The 20,632-nt window shown below is 35.3% G+C and overlaps 3 protein-coding genes across 3 annotated transcripts; all 3 read left to right on the top strand.

The window, feature by feature from the left end:
- Nucleotides 1–1,044: 1,044 nt before the first annotated feature.
- On the top strand, nucleotides 1,045–11,040 carry LOC133309963 (protein TORMOZ EMBRYO DEFECTIVE). The gene is made up of 14 exons (XM_061510832.1): nucleotides 1,045–1,352; nucleotides 1,422–1,604; nucleotides 2,238–2,408; nucleotides 2,773–2,987; nucleotides 3,376–3,658; nucleotides 4,722–4,856; nucleotides 5,055–5,173; nucleotides 6,028–6,184; nucleotides 6,434–6,680; nucleotides 6,760–6,836; nucleotides 7,866–7,985; nucleotides 9,180–9,310; nucleotides 9,378–9,552; nucleotides 10,317–11,040. Exons 1-14 carry the CDS (start codon nucleotides 1,056–1,058, stop codon nucleotides 10,656–10,658), a joined length of 2,652 nt encoding a protein of 883 aa, XP_061366816.1. The 5' UTR covers nucleotides 1,045–1,055; the 3' UTR covers nucleotides 10,659–11,040.
- Nucleotides 11,041–11,683: 643 nt separating this feature from the next.
- On the top strand, nucleotides 11,684–12,807 carry LOC133309973 (inositol-tetrakisphosphate 1-kinase 2-like). Its single transcript, XM_061510847.1, has one exon. The coding sequence runs from the start codon at nucleotides 11,730–11,732 to the stop codon at nucleotides 12,657–12,659; it is 930 nt and encodes a 309-aa protein (XP_061366831.1). The 5' UTR covers nucleotides 11,684–11,729; the 3' UTR covers nucleotides 12,660–12,807.
- A 2,548-nt stretch (nucleotides 12,808–15,355) lies between these two features.
- LOC133309958 (mannose/glucose-specific lectin Cramoll-like) lies at nucleotides 15,356–15,890 on the top strand. Its single transcript, XM_061510823.1, has 2 exons — nucleotides 15,356–15,521; nucleotides 15,607–15,890. Exons 1-2 carry the CDS (start codon nucleotides 15,356–15,358, stop codon nucleotides 15,888–15,890), a joined length of 450 nt encoding a protein of 149 aa, XP_061366807.1.
- Nucleotides 15,891–20,632: the final 4,742 nt, after the last annotated feature.

The raw sequence follows: 20,632 nt of genomic DNA, 5'->3' as shown, positions 1-20,632 counted from the left end.
AATTAAGCGTGCTTGACTTGGAGCAATTCTGGGATAGGTGACCTCCTGGGAAGTTTTCCCGAGAAGTGTGCGAGTGAGGACAAAGCACACTGAAAAGTCTCGTGTTAGTGTGTGAGGACAGTCATTGATTCTTGCAAGTGGCCGGGCGTTACAGAACCGGAGGGCTACTCTTTTATAAAAATCTCAACTTTTTATTTAGTCACTTTTCTATGCGCTTTCGGCACCAGTGCTGATCCCCATACATACATGAACACAATTGAAGTTTCGATTGGTGGATGGACAACAATACATTTTGTTTCTGTTGTTTCAGTTATCAATCAAATCAGTAGAAATATTAATATAAATAAACAAAAAAATATTTTTGCAGTTACTGCAGATAAGTTATCTACATTTACTCTCAAAACAACGTCGTTTTAGGATTAAAATATTAAAAAATTATAATTATAAAGACTATAATAATCCTGAAATAAATTAAAATTACAAAAATATCATGATTTTCGTCCCAAAACGACGTCGTATTGGGCTTACTGCAGATAACTTATCTGCAATAACTGCAGAAAAAATAAACCCATAAATAAATTAAGAACGTGGAAGAGAATGAAAAGAAATTCTGCAAAAAAAGTGTAGAATGCATAGAAAAATTAGAGATTTGGAAGATTAATACCGTTAGTTAAAATTTTAAATTTTAATTGTTAATTTGTTGTCATTATAAAATATAAGGATGTTAATTTGTTGTCATTATAAAATACAAGGAAATAAATTGAAATAACTAAAAATACAAAGTGATAATTCAAAACATAACAAAGTTTTAAAGAGGCTAAATTATATTCTAGCCTTATTTTATTATTATTAAGCAAACTTCTCTCTTTATAAGAACATTGAAAATAAGGAAGAGTGGGACTGATCACAATAAAATGAATAAAATTTTCACCCAAAAAAGGAAGAAGTAGAGAGAATAACAAAAAAATAAAAAAATAAAAAGCAAAACCCTGGTCCTTAAAGGCTTAAACCCTAACTGATATTGCTTCACGGTTGCGGTAAGCCGGTAATACCCAATGGAACCCTTTCGATTGAAAGCAAACTATCGCTGCGTTCCGATTCTGCAGCAGTTCTACACCGGCGGGCCCTTCGTCGTCTCATCGGACGGCTCCTTCATCGCATGTGCATGTGGCGACTCCATCAAGATCGTCGATTCCGCCAATGCATCCATTAGGTCGACCATCGACGGCGACTCCGAAACAGTAACCGCCTTGGCTCTCAGCCCAAACGATACCCTACTATTCTCTTCCAGCCACAGCCGCCAAATCAGGGTTTGGGACTTGTCCACACTCAAATGCGTGCGCTCGTGGAAGGTACGACTTTCAAAATCAGATTCAATGTTTGTGTGTATTTGTGTAACTAACAGCGTTTGGTTCGGTTAGGGTCATGATGGTCCCGTTATGTGTATGGCGTGTCACCCTTCTGGGGGGTTGCTTGCTACTGGGGGAGCTGATAGGAAGGTCCTCGTATGGGATGTGGATGGTGGCTATTGTACTCATTACTTTAAAGGTCACGGTGGAGTTGTTTCTTGTGTTATGTTCCATCCCGATCCGGAGAAACAACTTGTAAGTTCCATGCTTAATAATGGTTTGATTTTTTCTGCAGTGTAATTGAATGCCTTGGTACTGTTTGTGCCAGTTGATGGGTTTGTTCAAAAGTGAATTAAATCAGAATATGGACACAATGTTTTGTGAGTTACACGTTAACGTTAATTGAAGGAGGAGCAAATTTTCCCTTCTGTATGGAACAGAGTGGTTGAGGATGGCAGGGACAGGAGGAGTGTTATTTTGATTAATGTTGATGCAATTTTGGTTTTTGTTATTTGGTTATATGTTTTTCATTTTGGATTACAACTCATGAATTTTTTTAATTTGTTTTTTTGGTACTAAAAATAATCATGAATTGTAATCTGAAATGAAACATTATAATTCAGAAGATGGAAGTTAGTGTAACAACTTATGAATTTTGAATAGCAAGAAGATGGAAGTTAATGTAACATCAGAATTCACAAGGAGGGATGGGCTTAATAACATAACACTCTAGTAACGGAATTGATATGATTGTTTGTTTCTAATCCTTTAAATGCATGTGTGAATTTTGTTTATCCCTACCCTATTCCTTGTTTTCAACAATTCCAAAGTGTTGATTCCCCCTTTCTTCTTATATTCAACTGATCATGATGAGATTGGTGTCCACAGCTTTTTTCTGGCAGTGATGATGGTGGAGAGAATGCAACTGTTAGGGTTTGGGATGTTTCCAAGACCAAGAAAAAGAACTGCATTGCAACACTGGATAATCATCGCTCGGCCGTTACTTCTATGTCAGTATCTGAAGATGGATGGACATTGCTTAGTGCTGGAAGAGATAAGGCAGGCTCCATAACGCTCTGTCTGACTTTTTGTTTCAATTTACTTGTGACACATGTTTTGCATCATGAGCTTATTCTTTACTTTCTTCTCTTTAATTAATTTATTTATTCATATCTGGATTTTCAAGTTTGTGCCTTTATCTTTTTGCTGGAGCGAAAGCAGCAGAGTCTCCATTAAATTTTTTAATACACCTTCTGAGTGTTAAGTTCTCTAAGCATTTATCTTTTTTTCTTGGAATTTTGAGTGAAATGAATCCTTAATTTACATTTTGCAAGATTTCTCAGGAAGAAATTTTTAATGAATATGCCAACTTTAATGGATTTAGTCTACTAAATTGATAAATTGGTATGCGGATTATTGACAGGTTGTAACATTGTGGGATCTTCATGATTATAGCAACAAGAAGACTGTCATCACAAATGAGGCAGTTGAAGCTGTTTGTGTAATTGGTGCTGGAAGTCCTTTTGCTTCATCTCTTGATTCATATCGTCAAAATGCAAAAAAAGGAGCTGGCTCGCAAGCATTCTATTTTGTTACAGTTGGTGAACGAGGCATTGTGCGCATATGGAGTTCTGAAGGGTAATATATGATGATTTCTAATTAGTTTAAATATTTATAGTTCAACAACATTTTGCATTAGTTATACTTAGTTAATGAAAGACTTCTAAATTTTGGGAGGTATGCAAGGACTTGGGTTAACAACATGGTAACTGAATTCTGTTTGTTGCTGGGGATTCATTCTAATGGGGCAGCTTGTATATAATTTGGCACACTTAAATTTGTTATGTAAATATTCTATACTTAAAAAAATGAAGGACCTCAAAATTTGAAAGCTGTGTTTATCAGGATGGATCTGTGTGCTGCCTCATTAGTTTTTTTGTATTGACGTGAAGGACCTCAAAATTTAAATGCTGTGTTTATCAGAATGGATCTGTGTGCCGCCTCATTAGTTTTTTTGTATTGACAGTGCAGTTAGCATGTTTGAGCAAAAGGCCTCAGATGTCACAGCCAACATAGATGAAGATGGGTCACGTAGGGGCTTTACTTCTGCTGTTATGCTTGCCTCAGATCAAGGATTGCTTTGTGTGACTGCAGATCAGCAGTTTCTGTTTTATTCTCTGGAATGCACTGAAGAGTTGTTGCAATTAAGTCTAACCAAAAGACTTGTGGGATATAATGAAGAGGTTGTGGATATGAAGTTTATTGGGGATGATGAAAAATTCCTTGCTCTTGCTACAAATATTGAACAGGTATGTAGATGTGTATTTGTACCTAGTAATGTATAAACTGTTGTGGTTCAAGTAGAGTTTTACTTTTTAGCAATTCAGTCAATTTTAACATATCTATGCTGAATATAATGCCAACTTTTCCTTGACTGCAGGATATTTTTTTCATTCAGTTGTTTATTTTTGTAATTTTTTTTTTCTCGTCACTGCTCTCAAAATTTGATTTAGTGTGTTCTTGAAATAAATGTAACTAGTGCTGAATATGGCATTTATTCATGACCCATGTCTCTATTTATAAGGATGGAAAATAATGTTATGCATTCAAGACGGATAATATAAGAACTTTAACAATATTTTTATTTATATAAATTTGGGAATGGGATTTCATTTGTAGAGATTTTTCATTTTGTAATTGATTAATAAGACCATTTTAAAATCTTCAATTCACAAGGAAAATGTGTTGCATTCATATCCAAGATAATTTTGCAATGTTGTCTTATTTATGCTTTAATGAGTGGTGACATATCAAAATCTCATTTGATTTTTTATGAAAGCCATATATTTAGAGCAAGCAGGATTAAAAAGCTTTTCTGGGTATTTGAAAAGCCCATTTCTAGTTTTGCTGTTGTCATTGAAGTCGAGAATAGTTAAAATATCTCATAACCTTGTATTTGGATAAAGTGATAGACATGTTTTATCTTTGTCTAAATGTTATCTAATAGCTTCTTAGTGAGTCTAATCTAAGTGATTCAGCAAGTCATTGGAAAAAGTAAAGAATAATAACACGAAAACAGAAAAAGAAATGAAATCTTAGTCAATAGTATGTTGCAACTTGCAAAAACTTGCTTAATATCACACAAGCAAACTAATGTCCTAATTTTTTAACAATTTTTGTTAATCAAAAGTGCACTATTGTTATAACAAAAAGGATAAAGGAAACATTGACACCCAGTTATTTGGATTTGAATGATTGATGAATGTAAAAATTTCAGTTTTGGATTCACAACCCTTCAATATACTTTGTATATTCCATTTTTTAGTCTAGCAAGAATAATGTTTACGGTTTAATGTGCCTGGAGCTCTGCAGGTTCGAGTTTATGAACTTGCATCCATGTCTTGTTCCTATGTCTTAGCTGGTCATACTGAAATTGTTCTATGCCTTGACACCTGTGTATCAAGTTCTGGAAGAACACTAATTGTGACTGGAAGTAAAGACAACACTGTAAGTTTTCTCCTCTTTGGTTTAAAGATTGTTGCAAAGACTTTGAATTTCTTCAATGGGAACTAGTGCTTGAGGTGCTCTTGTTTAAATGTTACAATTGGTGCTCTAGTATGTTTATAACATGCTTGTAGTGCACTGTGTTCAGGTCTTTTACATAGGAATCTGACATTACATAACAAATGTTCTTTCTCTGTATAGGTTAGGTTATGGGAATCAGGAAGCACAAGCTGCATTGGAGTTGGTATAGGTCACATGGGAGCTGTTGGAGCCATTGCCTTTTCAAAAAGAAAGCGAGACTTCTTTGTCAGTGGCAGTAGGTGAGTGTTGATGCATTTTTTTCTATTTATTCTTCATAGCAAGAATTTCTTTACTTTTTTACTTTCCATAATTTCCTGCATTTTGGATTCCCTTTATCTGGGTTTTTGTTATGTTCAATCTTTTAATATGAATTAATTAGTATAAAATGAAAGAGCATTGAAGTTGTAACAAGAAATGTTATGCCATGGGGTTTATATTATATCTATTCTCAAGTGATAATGTTATAAAGGAGGAAAAGAATAAGCAATCTTATTGCTGTTTTTGCTACTACTTTGGTTCTCACAAATATTGACTTCAACTAGTTAAAAAACTGTATTTTCAAGAACATTTTCGTGTTGAGGTTTATTTCTGTCTATTGTCCTGTTTACTTCAAGTCAAAATCCTTTTGTGTCGCTGCAACGGTGATAATTTGATTTTACATGTTAAAAAATGTAATGGTTGGCCTTACATGTGGTGTTTTCTCTCTTTAAAGACAATGCAAATGAAAAATGCCAGCAAACTTCCTCCTGTCATTCGTAAAATTGAATCACCTCAACTTGTTTCAAGTTTCAACATTTGAATCATTAAAAGAAAATGGTGTTGAATTTAATCTTCTGTTCCTTCCCTTTATATGTTCTTCACTCAATCATGACAGACAGCTGCATTTATCTCTTATCAAGGTATTCTGCTACCAATGGATCATTTTACCCAAACATCAAAATTTGACTTTCCTGTTCTTTCTGCTATATGAACCAAATGTTGTAGTATTTTACTAAGTTTACTGTTGAATCCTTTGGTTTTAAACGTGTAAGCTTTTGGATGGTACTATATTGTTCAAATTTCTCTCTTATCAATCTGTGTCAATGTTTCTCAGTGATCATACTCTTAAGGTGTGGAGTATGGATGGTCTCTCTGACAATATGACAGCACCGATTAATTTAAAAGCAAAAGCTGTTGTCGCAGCTCATGATAAAGATATTAATTCTGTAGCTGTTGCTCCAAATGATAGTTTAGTATGTAGTGGTTCTCAGGTTGGTATTATATCTTCTTGCAGCTTTCTTTGACCTTCTAAATTAAGTGTTTTTATTCATTTGCAGAAAAAAGGACTTCCCCCTTAGTTGTCTATTTCTTATTATGGTTTCTATTGAGTGAAGAAATTTGAAGTCAATAGCTACTCATACTGGCTTCCTTCCTTTTTACTTTTCCTTTTTATTTTTTGAAGATATTATGGTTTTTCCACTGTAATTACCATTGATTTTCTTTTACTTGTCTCCCATTAGGATCGTACAGCTTGTGTTTGGAGACTTCCAGATTTAGTATCGGTAGTTGTATTTAAAGGGCATAAAAGGGGAATTTGGTCTGTAGAATTTTCTCCTGTTGATCAATGTGTCATAACAGCATCTGGCGATAAGACAATAAGGATATGGGCTATATCTGATGGCTCATGTTTGAAGACATTTGAAGGACACACTTCAAGTGTGTTAAGAGCATTTTTTGTTACTCGTGGAACACAAATTGTTTCCTCTGGTATGAGGCTCTCTGTAGCTAATTTTGTTCTTTTTAACATATTGATTGCATGTGTGATCAACTTAAATTAATGTTTCAGGTGCTGATGGCTTAGTAAAGCTGTGGACTGTAAAAACTAGTGAATGTGTTGCCACTTATGATCATCATGAAGACAAGGTGCCAGTTGATCCTTTGTTATATTCCATATATTCTGCTTTTTTTTTTTTTTAATTTTTAATGTCATAAATAATATATTTCTGTTTCTAGATTTATATACCCTGGAAATTGTGGTTCTGATGTGTAGCATGCTTAATGTTCTTGGAAGGAGAGCGTTGAAATTTTTTACAGTAAGAAACTTAAGCTTTGGCCTATTTAGGTCTCAGCCAGCAAATTATATAAATGCTGCCAAATTCTATGCGGAGCTGAACATTCAAATTATGCTTTCCTTGGTTACCCATTATTTCTGAAGCTTAGAGAAAAGTTTGAATCAAACTCACTAGTTTATATATATATATATATATATATATATATATATATATATATATATATTCCTTTAAGGGTTTATAGATTATATTTTGACAGTGACACATCTCTGGTTTTCTTCTTGATCCCTAACTAAGATAGTATATATATAATAGATGTTATCACTTATTTAAATACTTGGTCAATCATTAATGTCTTTCTAAATTCCAGCCGGAATAGATCTTAAGAATTAGTTAATTTGAGTAAGTAGCCCAATAGAGGCTGGGCTGCTATATACCTAAGTGCTTTGTTTTATTCATGATTTTTATTACAATGCAGTTGCAACCATAAGTTCTGTATGTAGCTACTTCTTTCCACTTTTCCTGCATTAAATTTTCCCTGACGCATGAAAGAATTCTAGGCTCTGTTTGATAACTGTTTTTAAAAATAGTTTTTTGGTTTTTAGAACAAAAACCAAAAAAACTCGTTTGGTAAGACTTGTTTTGTAAAAAATAATAATTAAAAACTGTAACTTTTTTTGTTTTTAGAATTAAATTTAGAGAACATGTCAGAGTTGTTTTTGTTTTCTGTTTTGGTTTTTAACTTTCAAAACAAAAAAAACATAGAAAACACTTGTTTTCATAACTATTCTACAAAATAGTTTTAAGAACAAAAAAATCAGAACACAATCAAACAGATCCCTAGTTTCTGTCCTTTTCTTTTTCTGACAAAATTTGGCTGCAGGTTTGGGCCTTGGCTGTAGGTAGGAAAACAGAAATGCTTGCAACTGGTGGCAGTGATGCTGTTGTCAATCTATGGTTTGATTCCACTGCAGCTGACAAAGAAGAAGCTTTCCTTAAAGAGGTGAGTAAAACAGATTGTACATTTTTTTTTTACCGAATATAGCACGGATGTTAAATCAAGGTTCGTATTTCATGGTTGTTCATGATATATTGATTGCTAAGATTCATTCTACAATTACCCGTTACATCATGCTCAAGCTTTTTTGTTGCTGTTTATATGAAGTTAAGGACCAATATCGGTAACAATCTATGAAATAAACTATATATCAGTCAAAATCATTAAATCAATTGTTCAGTTGTCAAGTATTTGTGCATCTTTCTTGCCATGAACCAACTCTGCTAAAAGCTTAAGCTGTTAGTTGAAGGCACATGAATGATTTTATATTTATATTTCAAGCATGTCTTCTCACGCAAGATCCCTTTGAACTTAAATGATGGGCAATGTATAAGATTGAACTCTAGACCATTCAATCATAGAGGCTCCAGCACCATGTCATCAACCAACTTTCCTAAAAGCCTAAATTGTTAGGTGAAGGCACATAAATGATTTTCATATTTATATTTCTAACATTTCTCATTTTTTCCGATAATCTCACGTTTCTTGCAAAAAGTGGAACATGAGGATGTTTTGTCTTAGAAAATCAGCTGCAATACCTCAATACTGTCTTAATTGGATGATCGCAGTTGTCTGTACATTTTTTGTTGCAAAACTCGAATCATGTACTCTTATAAAAAAAAGTGGTAAAGGGTGGTGTGAGAAATCTCCAAAACTTTCCAACCATTTAGCAAATCATGTTTTGTACTCTGGGTTTTCTTTTCTCAATATAGCAATGTTAAGTTAATGGTTATTAATTTTCACGATATTCTCTTGCTGACTTAGTTTTACAGAGTCTATTATATACAGTCTTCCAAGTGAAATATCCTTGGCTTTAAATCAATAAATTACAATGCCAGAAAACTCCTGATGTAGGCATTATTATTCTAGATCATATTTTCAGTTAGGGATAACTTTGTTTTTCTTCATCATACAGTATCTTAAGCACAACCCACATGTTTTAATGACATGACTTATTGAAGAAATGTTGTCTACAAACATCTATTTCTTAATTTGAAATAGCTTAGATTATGGATGATTGCCCAGATATATAACCTGAGGCATATATGTAATTTTTAGGATATATTTCATAAGAAATTATCTTTCAAATCACGTGTGCCCTGTGTTAAAAAAGCAATGTGATTTCTAATGTTGATGCAGGAAGAGGGGGTTTTGAAAGGTCAAGAGCTAGAGAATGCCGTCTCAGATGCTGACTATACTAAAGCAATCCAAATTGCATTTGAACTGCGCAAACCCCATAGACTTTTTGCGTTATTTGCACAACTTTGCAGGTTAGCAATAGTTTATTTTGTTCTGTAAATCCTATTGGTATATACACTTGACTAATTTTTTCTGCAGGAAGAGAGGGACTGAAGATCATATTGACAAAGCACTTAAAGCCATGGGTAATGAAGAGCTTCGAATGCTATTTAACTATGTTCGAGAATGGAATACAAAACCAAAACTCTGTTATGTTTCACAGTTTGTGCTTTTCAGAGTTTTCAACATCTTTCCTCCAACAGATATTGTTCAGGTGCCTTTTTTTTTTCTTCTTTAAAAGGCTTCGTGCAAATGGTCATGCCTTTGTTACCTATTGTGTGCTTACTGACTAAATTGTTGGGGCTGATTATTGAATGCGGTTTTTGACTTCTTACATTTACTGGTTTTACTTTCTTTTTGAGAGCTGCATATGCTGCCTGAGGTATTTAGTTAGACTTCGATACTGAATACTGATCATTGTATGAGGTTGAGTCTGGAGTAGTGCTAAAGCTACTCCTTAGTGACTGAAAGGTCATGAGATTGAATACAGAAAGCAACCTTTTTCCAAAAATATAAAGCTATGAACAATGATTTCTTCACCCCTACCCTTGCAAGCCGGGTTTTCATTGGAGGTTTTTTTTTTTTTTTTTTTTTATATTGATTTTGTTTATTGCTGGTTAGGTTGTTCTTCACTTCAATGCAAATGAGAAAATCTAGAATATATGATAGTTGGCACTAGGACAAACTCTATGTTGATATATGATAAAATGATATCAATTGAATTCTGTATAATGAAAACTTTTAATCTAAATGTGGATTTTGGTGAAAGATATTTATATTACTGAGTTATCCATTGCTTTAACAAAGTTTAACACTGGTCTCAAGGGATTTTGGCCTATATACATTGACTAAATTTCTCAGAATTTTTTTTTTAATTACATCAGGATGTTTTTGTTATATCATATATTGATCGCAAGTTTTGGAGGAAAGAAACAAAAATTTCATGTTTGACGGACATTTTTTTGTGGGACATTTCAGATTAAAGGGATTGGTGAACTTCTTGAAGGTCTTATCCCATATAGTCAGAGGCACTTTGGCAGGATTGACAGACTTGTTAGAAGCACATTTTTATTAGACTACACACTCTCAGGAATGTCAGTTATTGAACCAGAAACTCAACAGATAGAATCAAAGACTGAGTTTCCATTGCAGTCTGAAATCGACATTCTAGACAAAGAAAATGGCATCGAGGAGGAAGATCACACTCATGAAAATGCTTCTTCTAAGAAAAGGAAATCAAACAAATCAAGACGTGGTTCCCATAAAAAAGTCAAGGATTTAACTTACAAAAAGGTCGAATCTATACAATTACAGGCATAGGATTGGTGCGGTGCTTTCATCCTCTCATGTATCAACATCAACAACACCTTTATCCCAAATTAATTGAGGTCGGTGGTAATCCTCTCATGTATACATATGTTTATTGATGGATGGAAGAGTTGTTTTGGTTCATTCATATTTTGAAATCTTGCTGTCATGAGAAATTATGTAAGCCAAAATGTTGCTGTCAATTGAGAAGATGTAAGCTTAGCCACTGCAATTGTATCTGTATTTTATTCATTCTTGTAGATTAGTTTTAAAGTCGTGCTCTCGATGTGACATAAAAATGTACCTTTAGCTGTCGAAAAAGAAAGAATTCAGAAGCGCTGTCAACTTTAGTATATGAATACAACAGTTTATTCTTACTCTAATTCGAGGCAGTCGCAGGCAGGCAGCACATTTGTCGCGGATTATTCTCACGATGTTCTGTTCCTTGTTCCATTTTGGTTCTTAAATTTATGGAAGCAAAAACCTTTTTATTCCAAATGAGAATAATATTTATTTCCCTTCTGCTCTGAATGTATTGTGTGCGCTAACATTATCATATTACTATATTTGTTTGCTATGCTGCTAAGAACTTGTGTCGAAGTACACATTCAGATATTTGTGCGTGATACAGAATTGTGGTTCGGATGCCAGGCAAAGATTATTATTATGGTCATGGTGCTCGTCGTGTTTCCTCAACATTGCAGTGATATATAGATATGGATTTAGGAAATTTAGAATATTATTGATAAACATTCTAACCACATTATACTATTAGATAAACATGTTTGTAAAGTGTATATTTTTTAGGGACAAGATATTATATTTATTTATTTTCATGTTTATTTTATCTATTATTTTTTAATATCATTAGATCATAATTTTAATTTTAATTAATTTTTTTTTTGGTTGAGATTCTTGGAAAAAAGTAAATAAAGTAGAGATAAAAATAAAGATAGATAGGCATAGTATTCTATCTTATCTTTTAATTTATTAGTGATTGAAAACACATTATATAATATAGTTACTGGTAACGTAACTTTCCTTGCATCGCCACAACCTCTGCAATTCCCAAAAAAAAAAGACATGTTTGAGCGTGAAGTAGCAGCTCAGAGTCAGAGGTATCGTGTGGGCTATGCTCTCGAACCCAAGAAAATCGAAAGCTTCCTTAAACAGTCCCTCCTCGATTACGCGAACCAACACGGCATCGATCTCGTACAAATCGATCCCACCACGCCCTTAGGGGAACAGGGCCCTTTCCACTGCATCATCCACAAATTGCGAACCCAACAATGGAAGAAACACCTGAACGAATTCTCAGCGAAACACCCCAACACCGTCATCATCGATCCTCCTGAGTTGGTGGATCGGCTTCACAATCGGGCTTCCATGCTCGAGGCGGTGACCCAGTTGCAAAATGTCACCGTCGGGGTTCCGAAGCAAGTGGTCGTGAACGAACCGAAAGCCTTCAATTTCGACGAAATCGAAGAATTGGGTTTGAGATTCCCCCTCATAGCAAAACCCTTGGTGGCCGACGGCACTTCCGGTTCTCACAAACTCTGTTTGGTTTTCGACCGTGACGGGCTCAACGCGTTGGAGAGTTCCGTAGTGCTGCAAGAGTTTGTGAATCACGGTGGAGTTGTGTTCAAGATTTACGTTGCTGGGCAGCACGTGAATTGCGTAAAGCGCAAGTCTTTGGGTGATATATCAGAGGAGGAGCTGAGAACGTTGAAGGGGTTGGTGCCATTTTCTCGAGTATCGCACTTGAGCGTCCAAGATGAGGAAATTGAGAAAGCTGAAATGCCTCCTCAGAGTCTGATAGGTGAGTTGGGAAGAGCATTGAGGGATGCCTTAGGACTTAACCTTTTCAACGTTGATGTGATTAGAGATTGTAAAGATCGGGGAAGCTACTTCGTTATTGATATCAATTACTTTCCGGGGTATGCAAAAATACCATCTTATGAACCCTTTATCACCAATTTTTTGTTGGATGTTGTACTCTCCAAGACTGAGTAGCTGACTAGTTTTTTTTTTTCCTTCTTATTTTCTAGTAAATTTTGTTATGTTTTTTTAAGTTACCTAATTTGGCCGCTTTCTTTTTGTATGTTGTTTTCGAAAATGATTGATATGGCTTGATATTGCACCTAATATATTTGATAGGGTGAGGTCGTTTGCTAGATGTTTGGAGAAATTTTTTTATGCATGGAAATTAATATTATCATGAATGTACTGTGAGAAAGTGAATTTTTTAGAAATATGATAAAAAAACTGTTTGGTAGATGAAAATATTATTAAAAATGTTGACTCAAGTTTCATAATTTTATATTTGGTTGATTGTCAAATATCATTAGGAACATAGGATGATTTAAAAAACTACACTTGTGCCATCACTGCGCTATTGGTGCGGAAATAAAATATTGCTTAAAGACTCGGTGCTAATGGCTCGAGATCAAAATATTTTTTCATTTTTTGGAAATCTAAAAATACCATCACCCTTTGAATGACATTTTGCCTTAAAAAATATTCACAAATCAAAATTAGGAGAAAATCAGATTTTTTCCGAAATTTTTTCGCAATCTTTCTAACAAACTTGGAAAATCCCAGTATCAAACGTTCCCTTCAAGTTCCGGAACGTGAACCTGGTTTAATATTATGATGTTAAATGCATTGCATTCATTTGCTCGCATAACAGGAATGGTATGAATCCTTCACTTTTGAATGCTCCGAAAACCCACTCTTTTTTCATGTGTCATTTTTTTTAAGAAACCGAAGAATTAAAAAAACGTCGAATATGGATAGGGCCCGTGCTCATCTTCTAGGTCGTGTCTTTCTTGATAAGACCATCAATTTTCAATTCAGAGTTGCTTTAGAATCTGATTCTATGCTTTTGTACCTTGTGAATAAGCTTTATTCTACAAAACATCAACATTCACCGTGAAAATTTGTTCGACCATAATAAAAAAAGAGAACAAATTTTATGCCATGTTGAGTGCGCTTAATTGAAGAACAATTCCACATACCTCGTGGCTGTTGTGATTTTGTAGCTTTCTTTTCTCCAGTTCTAGTCACAAGCCGTCCTAGGGCAGAATATGTTTCCTCCCACATAAAAACACTTTAATGTCGTTCCCTTAGCATACATACTACGCTTGAGCACTTCTTATTCTTAATAATTACCCTGCCAAATCTATGACGCATCATATTTTCATAGTAAGATGCAAATTAAAATGAGGATTTTATCTAAAATAGATAGGAGGATAAAATATCGTAAAACGTGAAATCCTAAAATAAAAAAATCATAAAAAATCGTACAAGCGTTTGATATTTTGATGAAATCGTTTTGATTAAAAATAAATCATAAAATTATAAAAGCACAGATTTAAATCAGAATTTTAAGGCTTTAATGTTTCTAAAGTGAATGTAGATAAGTTATCTACATTCGCTCTCAAAATGACGTCGTTTTGAGTTGAAAAATTAAAAAATTATAATAAAAAAGACTTTTATAACCCTGAAATAAATTATAATTACAAAAATATCTTGATTTTCACCTCAAAACGACGTCGTTTTAGGTTCAATGTAGATAAGTTATCTACATTGACTGTAGAAAAATCGAACCCGAATTTTAATTACCATAAGTCTAATTACAAATGAATTGACCGAAAATAAAATATATTACAAATTCGATTGGTTTGGCCCATTGATTCTTTTCCTTTTAACTCAATCTTTGATTCAGCCCACTCTGGGCTGGCCCACACCCTAATTTATCTTAGTGGGCCTATTCATAGCTGATTTTGCTTATACACTGCTTGGAATATTGGAACCTCTAAGATCGAACCAACACGATACTGCACGGGTATGGATATGGATCTGGCCTATATATAGTATAGTGTCAACATATCCACCAAAATTAAGCCCAATGTAACGCAGAAGGGGAAAATAGGGGAAAAAGAAAAAAAGAAGCAGAAGCTTATTGAAGAAATACAAATTATTGCTTACTATCCTTAAGAAATTCTGTTGTTCTAAATAAAGAAAAAAGGGTATTAGAATTAGGTATATTTTTAAGAGAGAGAGAGAATGGTGAATAAGGAATCACATTTGAATTTTGATCATACACTTACTTTAGATAAAATTATACTGAGGAGACCAACGTGTAACATTGGGCATACTCGTTATAAGAGACAAGTTTTGCACTAAACCAACTTGATATTTTTCCTTTTGAATTGTTACACACAAACACATATATAAATATATTAAGAGTAAATACCCTTTTTAGTCCCTGACAATATTCACGAAGTCTTTTTTGGTCCCCAACAATAAAAAAGGCTCATTTTGATCCTTAATTTTACAAAAATAAGGCCACGTTAGTCCTTCAGTTAGCACTAACGTGTCTAACGTGTACCGTTAAGTGGCTGACTCACATTCCACGTAGGACCAAAATCGACGTCGTTGAGTCCCTTTTTTTTTCTTCTCTCCCACTTGCAGTACCAAAAGCGACATCGTTTAGGTACCTTTTAATATTTTTTTGTTTTTCCCTTTCTCTCTTCTTCTTCTCTCCAACATAAATCCCTACCACCCCCATCCCCTATTAAATTACAATTTACCACCACCACCATCTCCTGTAATGACTGTAGCCGCCATTATCATAACTGTCCGTTCCTGATGCCACCAGCGGACCCACCACCCCACTGCCCACAACTTGTCCTAGAGCTCCGCCGATGTATGCAGAACCCTTGCACCTGTGGGACTCATCTTCTAAAGTTCTCGCAAATCTCACCACTAGTTTCACATTCATCATCGACAAGGTGAATGATACCTCATATGGTGATGGCTTTGCCTTTTACTTGGCACCTCTTGGGTACCAGATTCCTCCAAACTCAGCAGGTGGCACTTTGGACTATTCAACGCCACCGCCAATAGCAACTTATCCAAAACTATGTTTTTGCTGTTGAGTTTGATACCTTCATAGGTTCAACTGACCCACCAATGAAACATGTGGGGATTGATGATAACTCTCTCACATCTGTGGCTTTTGCCATGTTTGATATTGACAACAACATTGGGAACCCTTGTCATGCTTTGATTACTTACACTGCATCCACCAATACTCTTGTTGTGTCTTGGTACTTCCATGGAAACACAAGCAAAAACACAAGCATAAATTCTTCTCTTTCTTATCAGGTTGACTTCACGAAGATTCTACCAGAGTGGGTGAATGTTGGGTTTTCAGCTTCAACTAGCCTTGCCACATAACGAAATGTTATACAGTCTTGGAAGTTTAGCTCAACTTTGAACTCCATTGGTGTGAACAGAACAAACAAGAAGTCCAACACAGTTGTGCTAGTTGTTGCTGGGATTTGTCCAGTGATTTTGGTGCTCTTAGTGGCTAGTTTTTCTTATTGGTAATTCACGACCTCAGTGATTTTTGATTTGGATAAAGCAACTACACCTTGATGAGTATGGCTTTGTAAAATCATTTTCACATCCTCCTCAAACCCAACAGCAAGCATCTGATTTGCTTCATCAAAGACCAAATACTGAACTTCACTCAGTCTAAGGTTGTTCCCTTTTAATGCAGGCACTAATACAACTCTCTACACCCAAAAAAAAATGATACAAGTTAGACAATCAACACTATGAGACATGGTAAAGGCATAGCGCATAATTTTGGAATAAAAGTAGTTCAAATGCATACTTACAAGAATGAAGTTGAAAAAACACGAAATTAACCAAAAGCAATAAGCATATGCAAGATATTAGTAAATTCACATTTCATAAAAAAAAAAAAGCATCTGTACATTTGAGAGATAAGTGAAAGCATAGAAAAACACATGTTATCATGAAGCAATAAGTAGTTATATTATAACATTATCTACACATGTTGTTGTTGAAAAGTTAGAAAATAATAATAATAATAATAATAATAATGGAGACCTGAATGGGGAAAAAGCTAGTGATTCCATGCTTCTGGAGGGAATCGACAAGGTGCGAAGGCAAACTAAGCTTGGAAATGTCAAGCTCGTCGACACTGACGCTAACAGGGGTCTCTGGTTCATAACCATAGCCAAATTAGTCGTCACCAGTAACATTATCCAAAAGCTCCAACGCTTCTTCGGTGAGGATGGAAGAGTTGGGAGTGGCAATGGCGGAAGGAACAAAACAAAGTGTGGGTTTGTTGGTGTTTGCACGGAGGACGGTGTTGAAGCAACAAAACTTGTTGTCCAACGACGATTGCAAAGAAACGGAGGGTGTTGGCGTTGCCCTTTTATGCAGTTCAAAGAGGGGGATTGGTATATGGAAGAAACACCTAAAATGGAAGAGAGAATAAGAAGAAGAAAAAAAGTACCCAACGACGTCGTTTTGGTCCTACGTGGAATGTGAGTCAGCCACTTAACGGTACACGTCAGACACGTTAGTGACGCCGTCATAGCTCAACTAACATAAGGACTAACGTGACCTTATTTTTGTAAAATTAAGGACCAAAATGAGCATTTTTTATTGTTGGGGACCAAAAGGGACCTCGTGAAAATTGTCAGGGATGAAAAAGGGTATTTACTCATATATTAATTACACAAAGCAAAAATTTTGCAAATGGGAAAGGGACATGTCGGAGATAAAAAAAGGATTCGTACTTGCAAATTTAGATTCTTCATTAACTTTCTAATGTTGTAGTATATCCATGTGGACCACTTCAATCATATCAAGCCCAAGAAGACACTAGTAATATCAAGACCAAAAGGAATACTTGCACGCCGAAGCGTTTTGAAGATTTCATATTGGGTTGATTTTTATTTCATTGTAAACAATTTACAATTTTCCTTATTTGTTAAATTTCAGAATATATAACAAAAATGAAAAGATAGAAAAAGCAGAAAATTATTGGACAATTATATCTCTTTACTTTTCTCTCATATATTCTCTCTTCTTCTTATTTCTAAACCCTCAACCTTATAATTTGCTGCTTTTATTGTTGTCTCTCCTCTTATAGTAGAGAATATTTGGATGAGAGATATGCAACAACAAATCAATGATATCGCCAATAGCTTCAGGCTGTGAAATTAAGACTAGAAGCAGCTGAACAAACAATCGCACAACAAATCACTACATGGAAGGTGGCTTATGATCATCAATTTGATGCTATGGAGAACCAACAAAATAAATGATTTAATGAAATGAGGGCAGGTTTGCAACGATCTATGCAAAAGAACCCTAACACTGGTGTTATTCAGAGTCTCAGTTGTCAACATGGGATATTGGGTCCAAGCCCTAGAGGACGATCCGTAAGGTTAGATTTACCCAGATTTGAATATGGAGATCCAACTCGTTGGCTTTTTGCAATAGAACGTTACTTTACTTATTATCAAACACTTGAGGGTAATAAACTCTTATTGTCTTCTTTTCACTTGGATGATCCAACGGCTAATTAGTTCCAAGGCATATCCAGGGATGGTTTAATCCCTACTTGGAATGCCTTTGTTCTAGCCATCAAATAAAGGTTTGGTCAACAGAATTTGAAGACCCAGCTTCCCTTTTTACAAAATTGTAGTAAACAACTACCGCTCAGGAGTATCATATGTCCTTTGAATGCATTTCCAATTGAGTACCAGGATTATCATCTGCCCTCACTAAGAGTATGTTCTTTTTTGGGTTGAAGCTCAAAATTTATAGCTCAATAACTCCTCATTATACGATTGATGTTCACCAAGCTTTTACTCTGGTAAGGGTTTATAAAGACCAACTGAATCTAAATAAGACTCTGAAACCATGGTCTCTTAAGCCTAACATATCAATGCAACCCTAGCACTGACATCAGAACATGTTCAGGTAAAACAAACTAACCTCATTGCAGCCATTGCAATTAAACATCTAACTCCTATGGATATGCAATCTAGGAGAGAGAAAGGACTTTGTTTCAATAGAGATGAGAAATATATTTTAGGCCACAAGTGTAAGGCTAAGGCTACTTTGCTATATATGGTTGGTATTGAGGGAGAAATTGAGGAAGGCAAGACCATGGACACTTCCACACCCTAAATTGAATTTCTAGAGGAAACTAATTCTCATCCAAAAATTAGTTACAATTCTCTTTTTGGCCATCGTAATTATAGGTTCTTTCGTTTGCAAGTGGCCCACTCACTACAAGTTCTAATTGATGGGGGAAGTGCCCACAACTTCATTACCTTACATATGGCCTCATATCTAAATCTCACATTACATGTCATTTCCCCTTTCATAGTTCAAGTTGGGAATGGTAATACATTGCTTTACTCTACTAAATGTTTAGAAGTACCACTATTAATGCAATCTGAGTTCTTCTCTGTTGATTTGTTTGTTATTGAACTCAAAAGAGCTGACATTGTTCCTGGGGTACAATGGTTAGCTACATTAGGTCCTATTATGACAAATTATCAAAAGCTTACAATGTCCTTCACGTGAGGTAATTCTAATGTTATGTTTCAAGGTTACCTCCATTTGGATCCTGCTACAATTTCACTATCACAATTAAATAGGTTGTGGTTCAAAATTCCGTTTACTCTTGCTTTATGTGCTTTACTACAAGTAATATTGCCAACATTGAATCTAGAGCTGCAATTCTGGTTCCAGTTGCATAGACTTCTACTGTTCCTGACCAAGCCATTCAACAATTATTGCACGACTTTGTAGACATTTTTGCTACACCCCCTTCACTCCCCCTGATAAAGATACTAATCGTAGAATTGTCCTCAAATATGATGCTAAACTTATTCAGGAAAAACACTATTGTTATCCTTATTTCCAAAAAAGTAAAATTGAACAATTAGTTAAGGAAATGTTGGCAGCAAGACTTATTAAAGCAAGTTAGTCCTCCTTCAGTTCTCCTGTTCTGTTGGTTAAAAAAAGGATGACACTTGGAGCTTTCGCGTCAATTACAGGGCAATGAACGCAGTCACCATTAGGGATAAGTTTCTAATACCTACAATTGATGAGCCGTGGATGGACTATATGGTGATACCATTTTTTTGAAGTTCGACTTGCATTCGGTTATCATTAGATTCGTACGGAAGCTGCGGACATCCACAAGACCTCATTCAAGACGCATCGTGGACACTTTGAATTAGTGGTGATGCCCTTTGGGCTATTGAATACCCCCTATACATTTCAAGCCACAATTGTAACACCCCGTTCTAGAACCGGTTTGTTAACATCGCATTATGATATTAAGCGCAGTTACAATCACATGGGTTCAATTAAAATCCGGTTAAATTTTTCATTTTAAAACATGCCGAATTTATAATGCCCAATTGCGTGATCATAACCATATTACTTTGCGGAATCAGATAAACCAAGCTTAACATCATGTTCTTATTCCATTTTTAAACCATTAATTTACTTCTTATTTATTTCCCAACTTCTACTATGTTGTAGATCTCTTCGTTAGCTACTCGTGGTTTCAAACCGCTCCTCATTTGGAGCCCTGTAGCTCAAGTTATGACAATTTTACTAACTTAGGGGTATGCTGAAAAACTACGCGGGCAGGGCGCTTAAGCGCGCTCCAGGGAGCTTAAGCGCCCACAGACAGAGGGAATTTACATTTTTAGCCACCAAGGGCGCTTAAGCTCGCTCCAGGGCGCTTAAGCGCGCTACCTGGGCGCTTAAGCCCCCATTTTGGGCGCTAAAGCCCCAGGCGGCAGAAAGCTTTTGGTCTTCACAGGTGCATCAGGGCGCTTAAGCCCCCTGAGCAGGCTTAAGCCTCCATTTGCAGGCTTAAGCCCCCTCTTCTGGGCAATTTCCTATACTCATATTTTTCATGTATCTTTCTTGGGGAATCAATCCTACACATTTTACAACCTATTTAACAAGCTTGTGATATCCCTATATCATTGCTTAACTCTCATCCTCTCATCATTGATTTAACGGAAATTGGGCAGCATAACCTTTGTTTTCTCAACGTTTCCCAATCTAACAGCTTAGCTCCTAATAGACAATTCAGTTCAACATTTCCAATATTCATCATG

Source organism: Gastrolobium bilobum, unplaced genomic scaffold (genome assembly GCF_033153095.1).
Source record: "Gastrolobium bilobum isolate Gb01-03AN ecotype WA unplaced genomic scaffold, APGP_CSIRO_Gbil_v1 utg12850, whole genome shotgun sequence".
In the NCBI taxonomy this organism is placed as follows: Eukaryota; Viridiplantae; Streptophyta; class Magnoliopsida; order Fabales; family Fabaceae; genus Gastrolobium; species Gastrolobium bilobum.
Note: the sequence above shows the minus strand (reverse complement) of the source record. Positions and strands in the feature narration are given on the sequence as shown.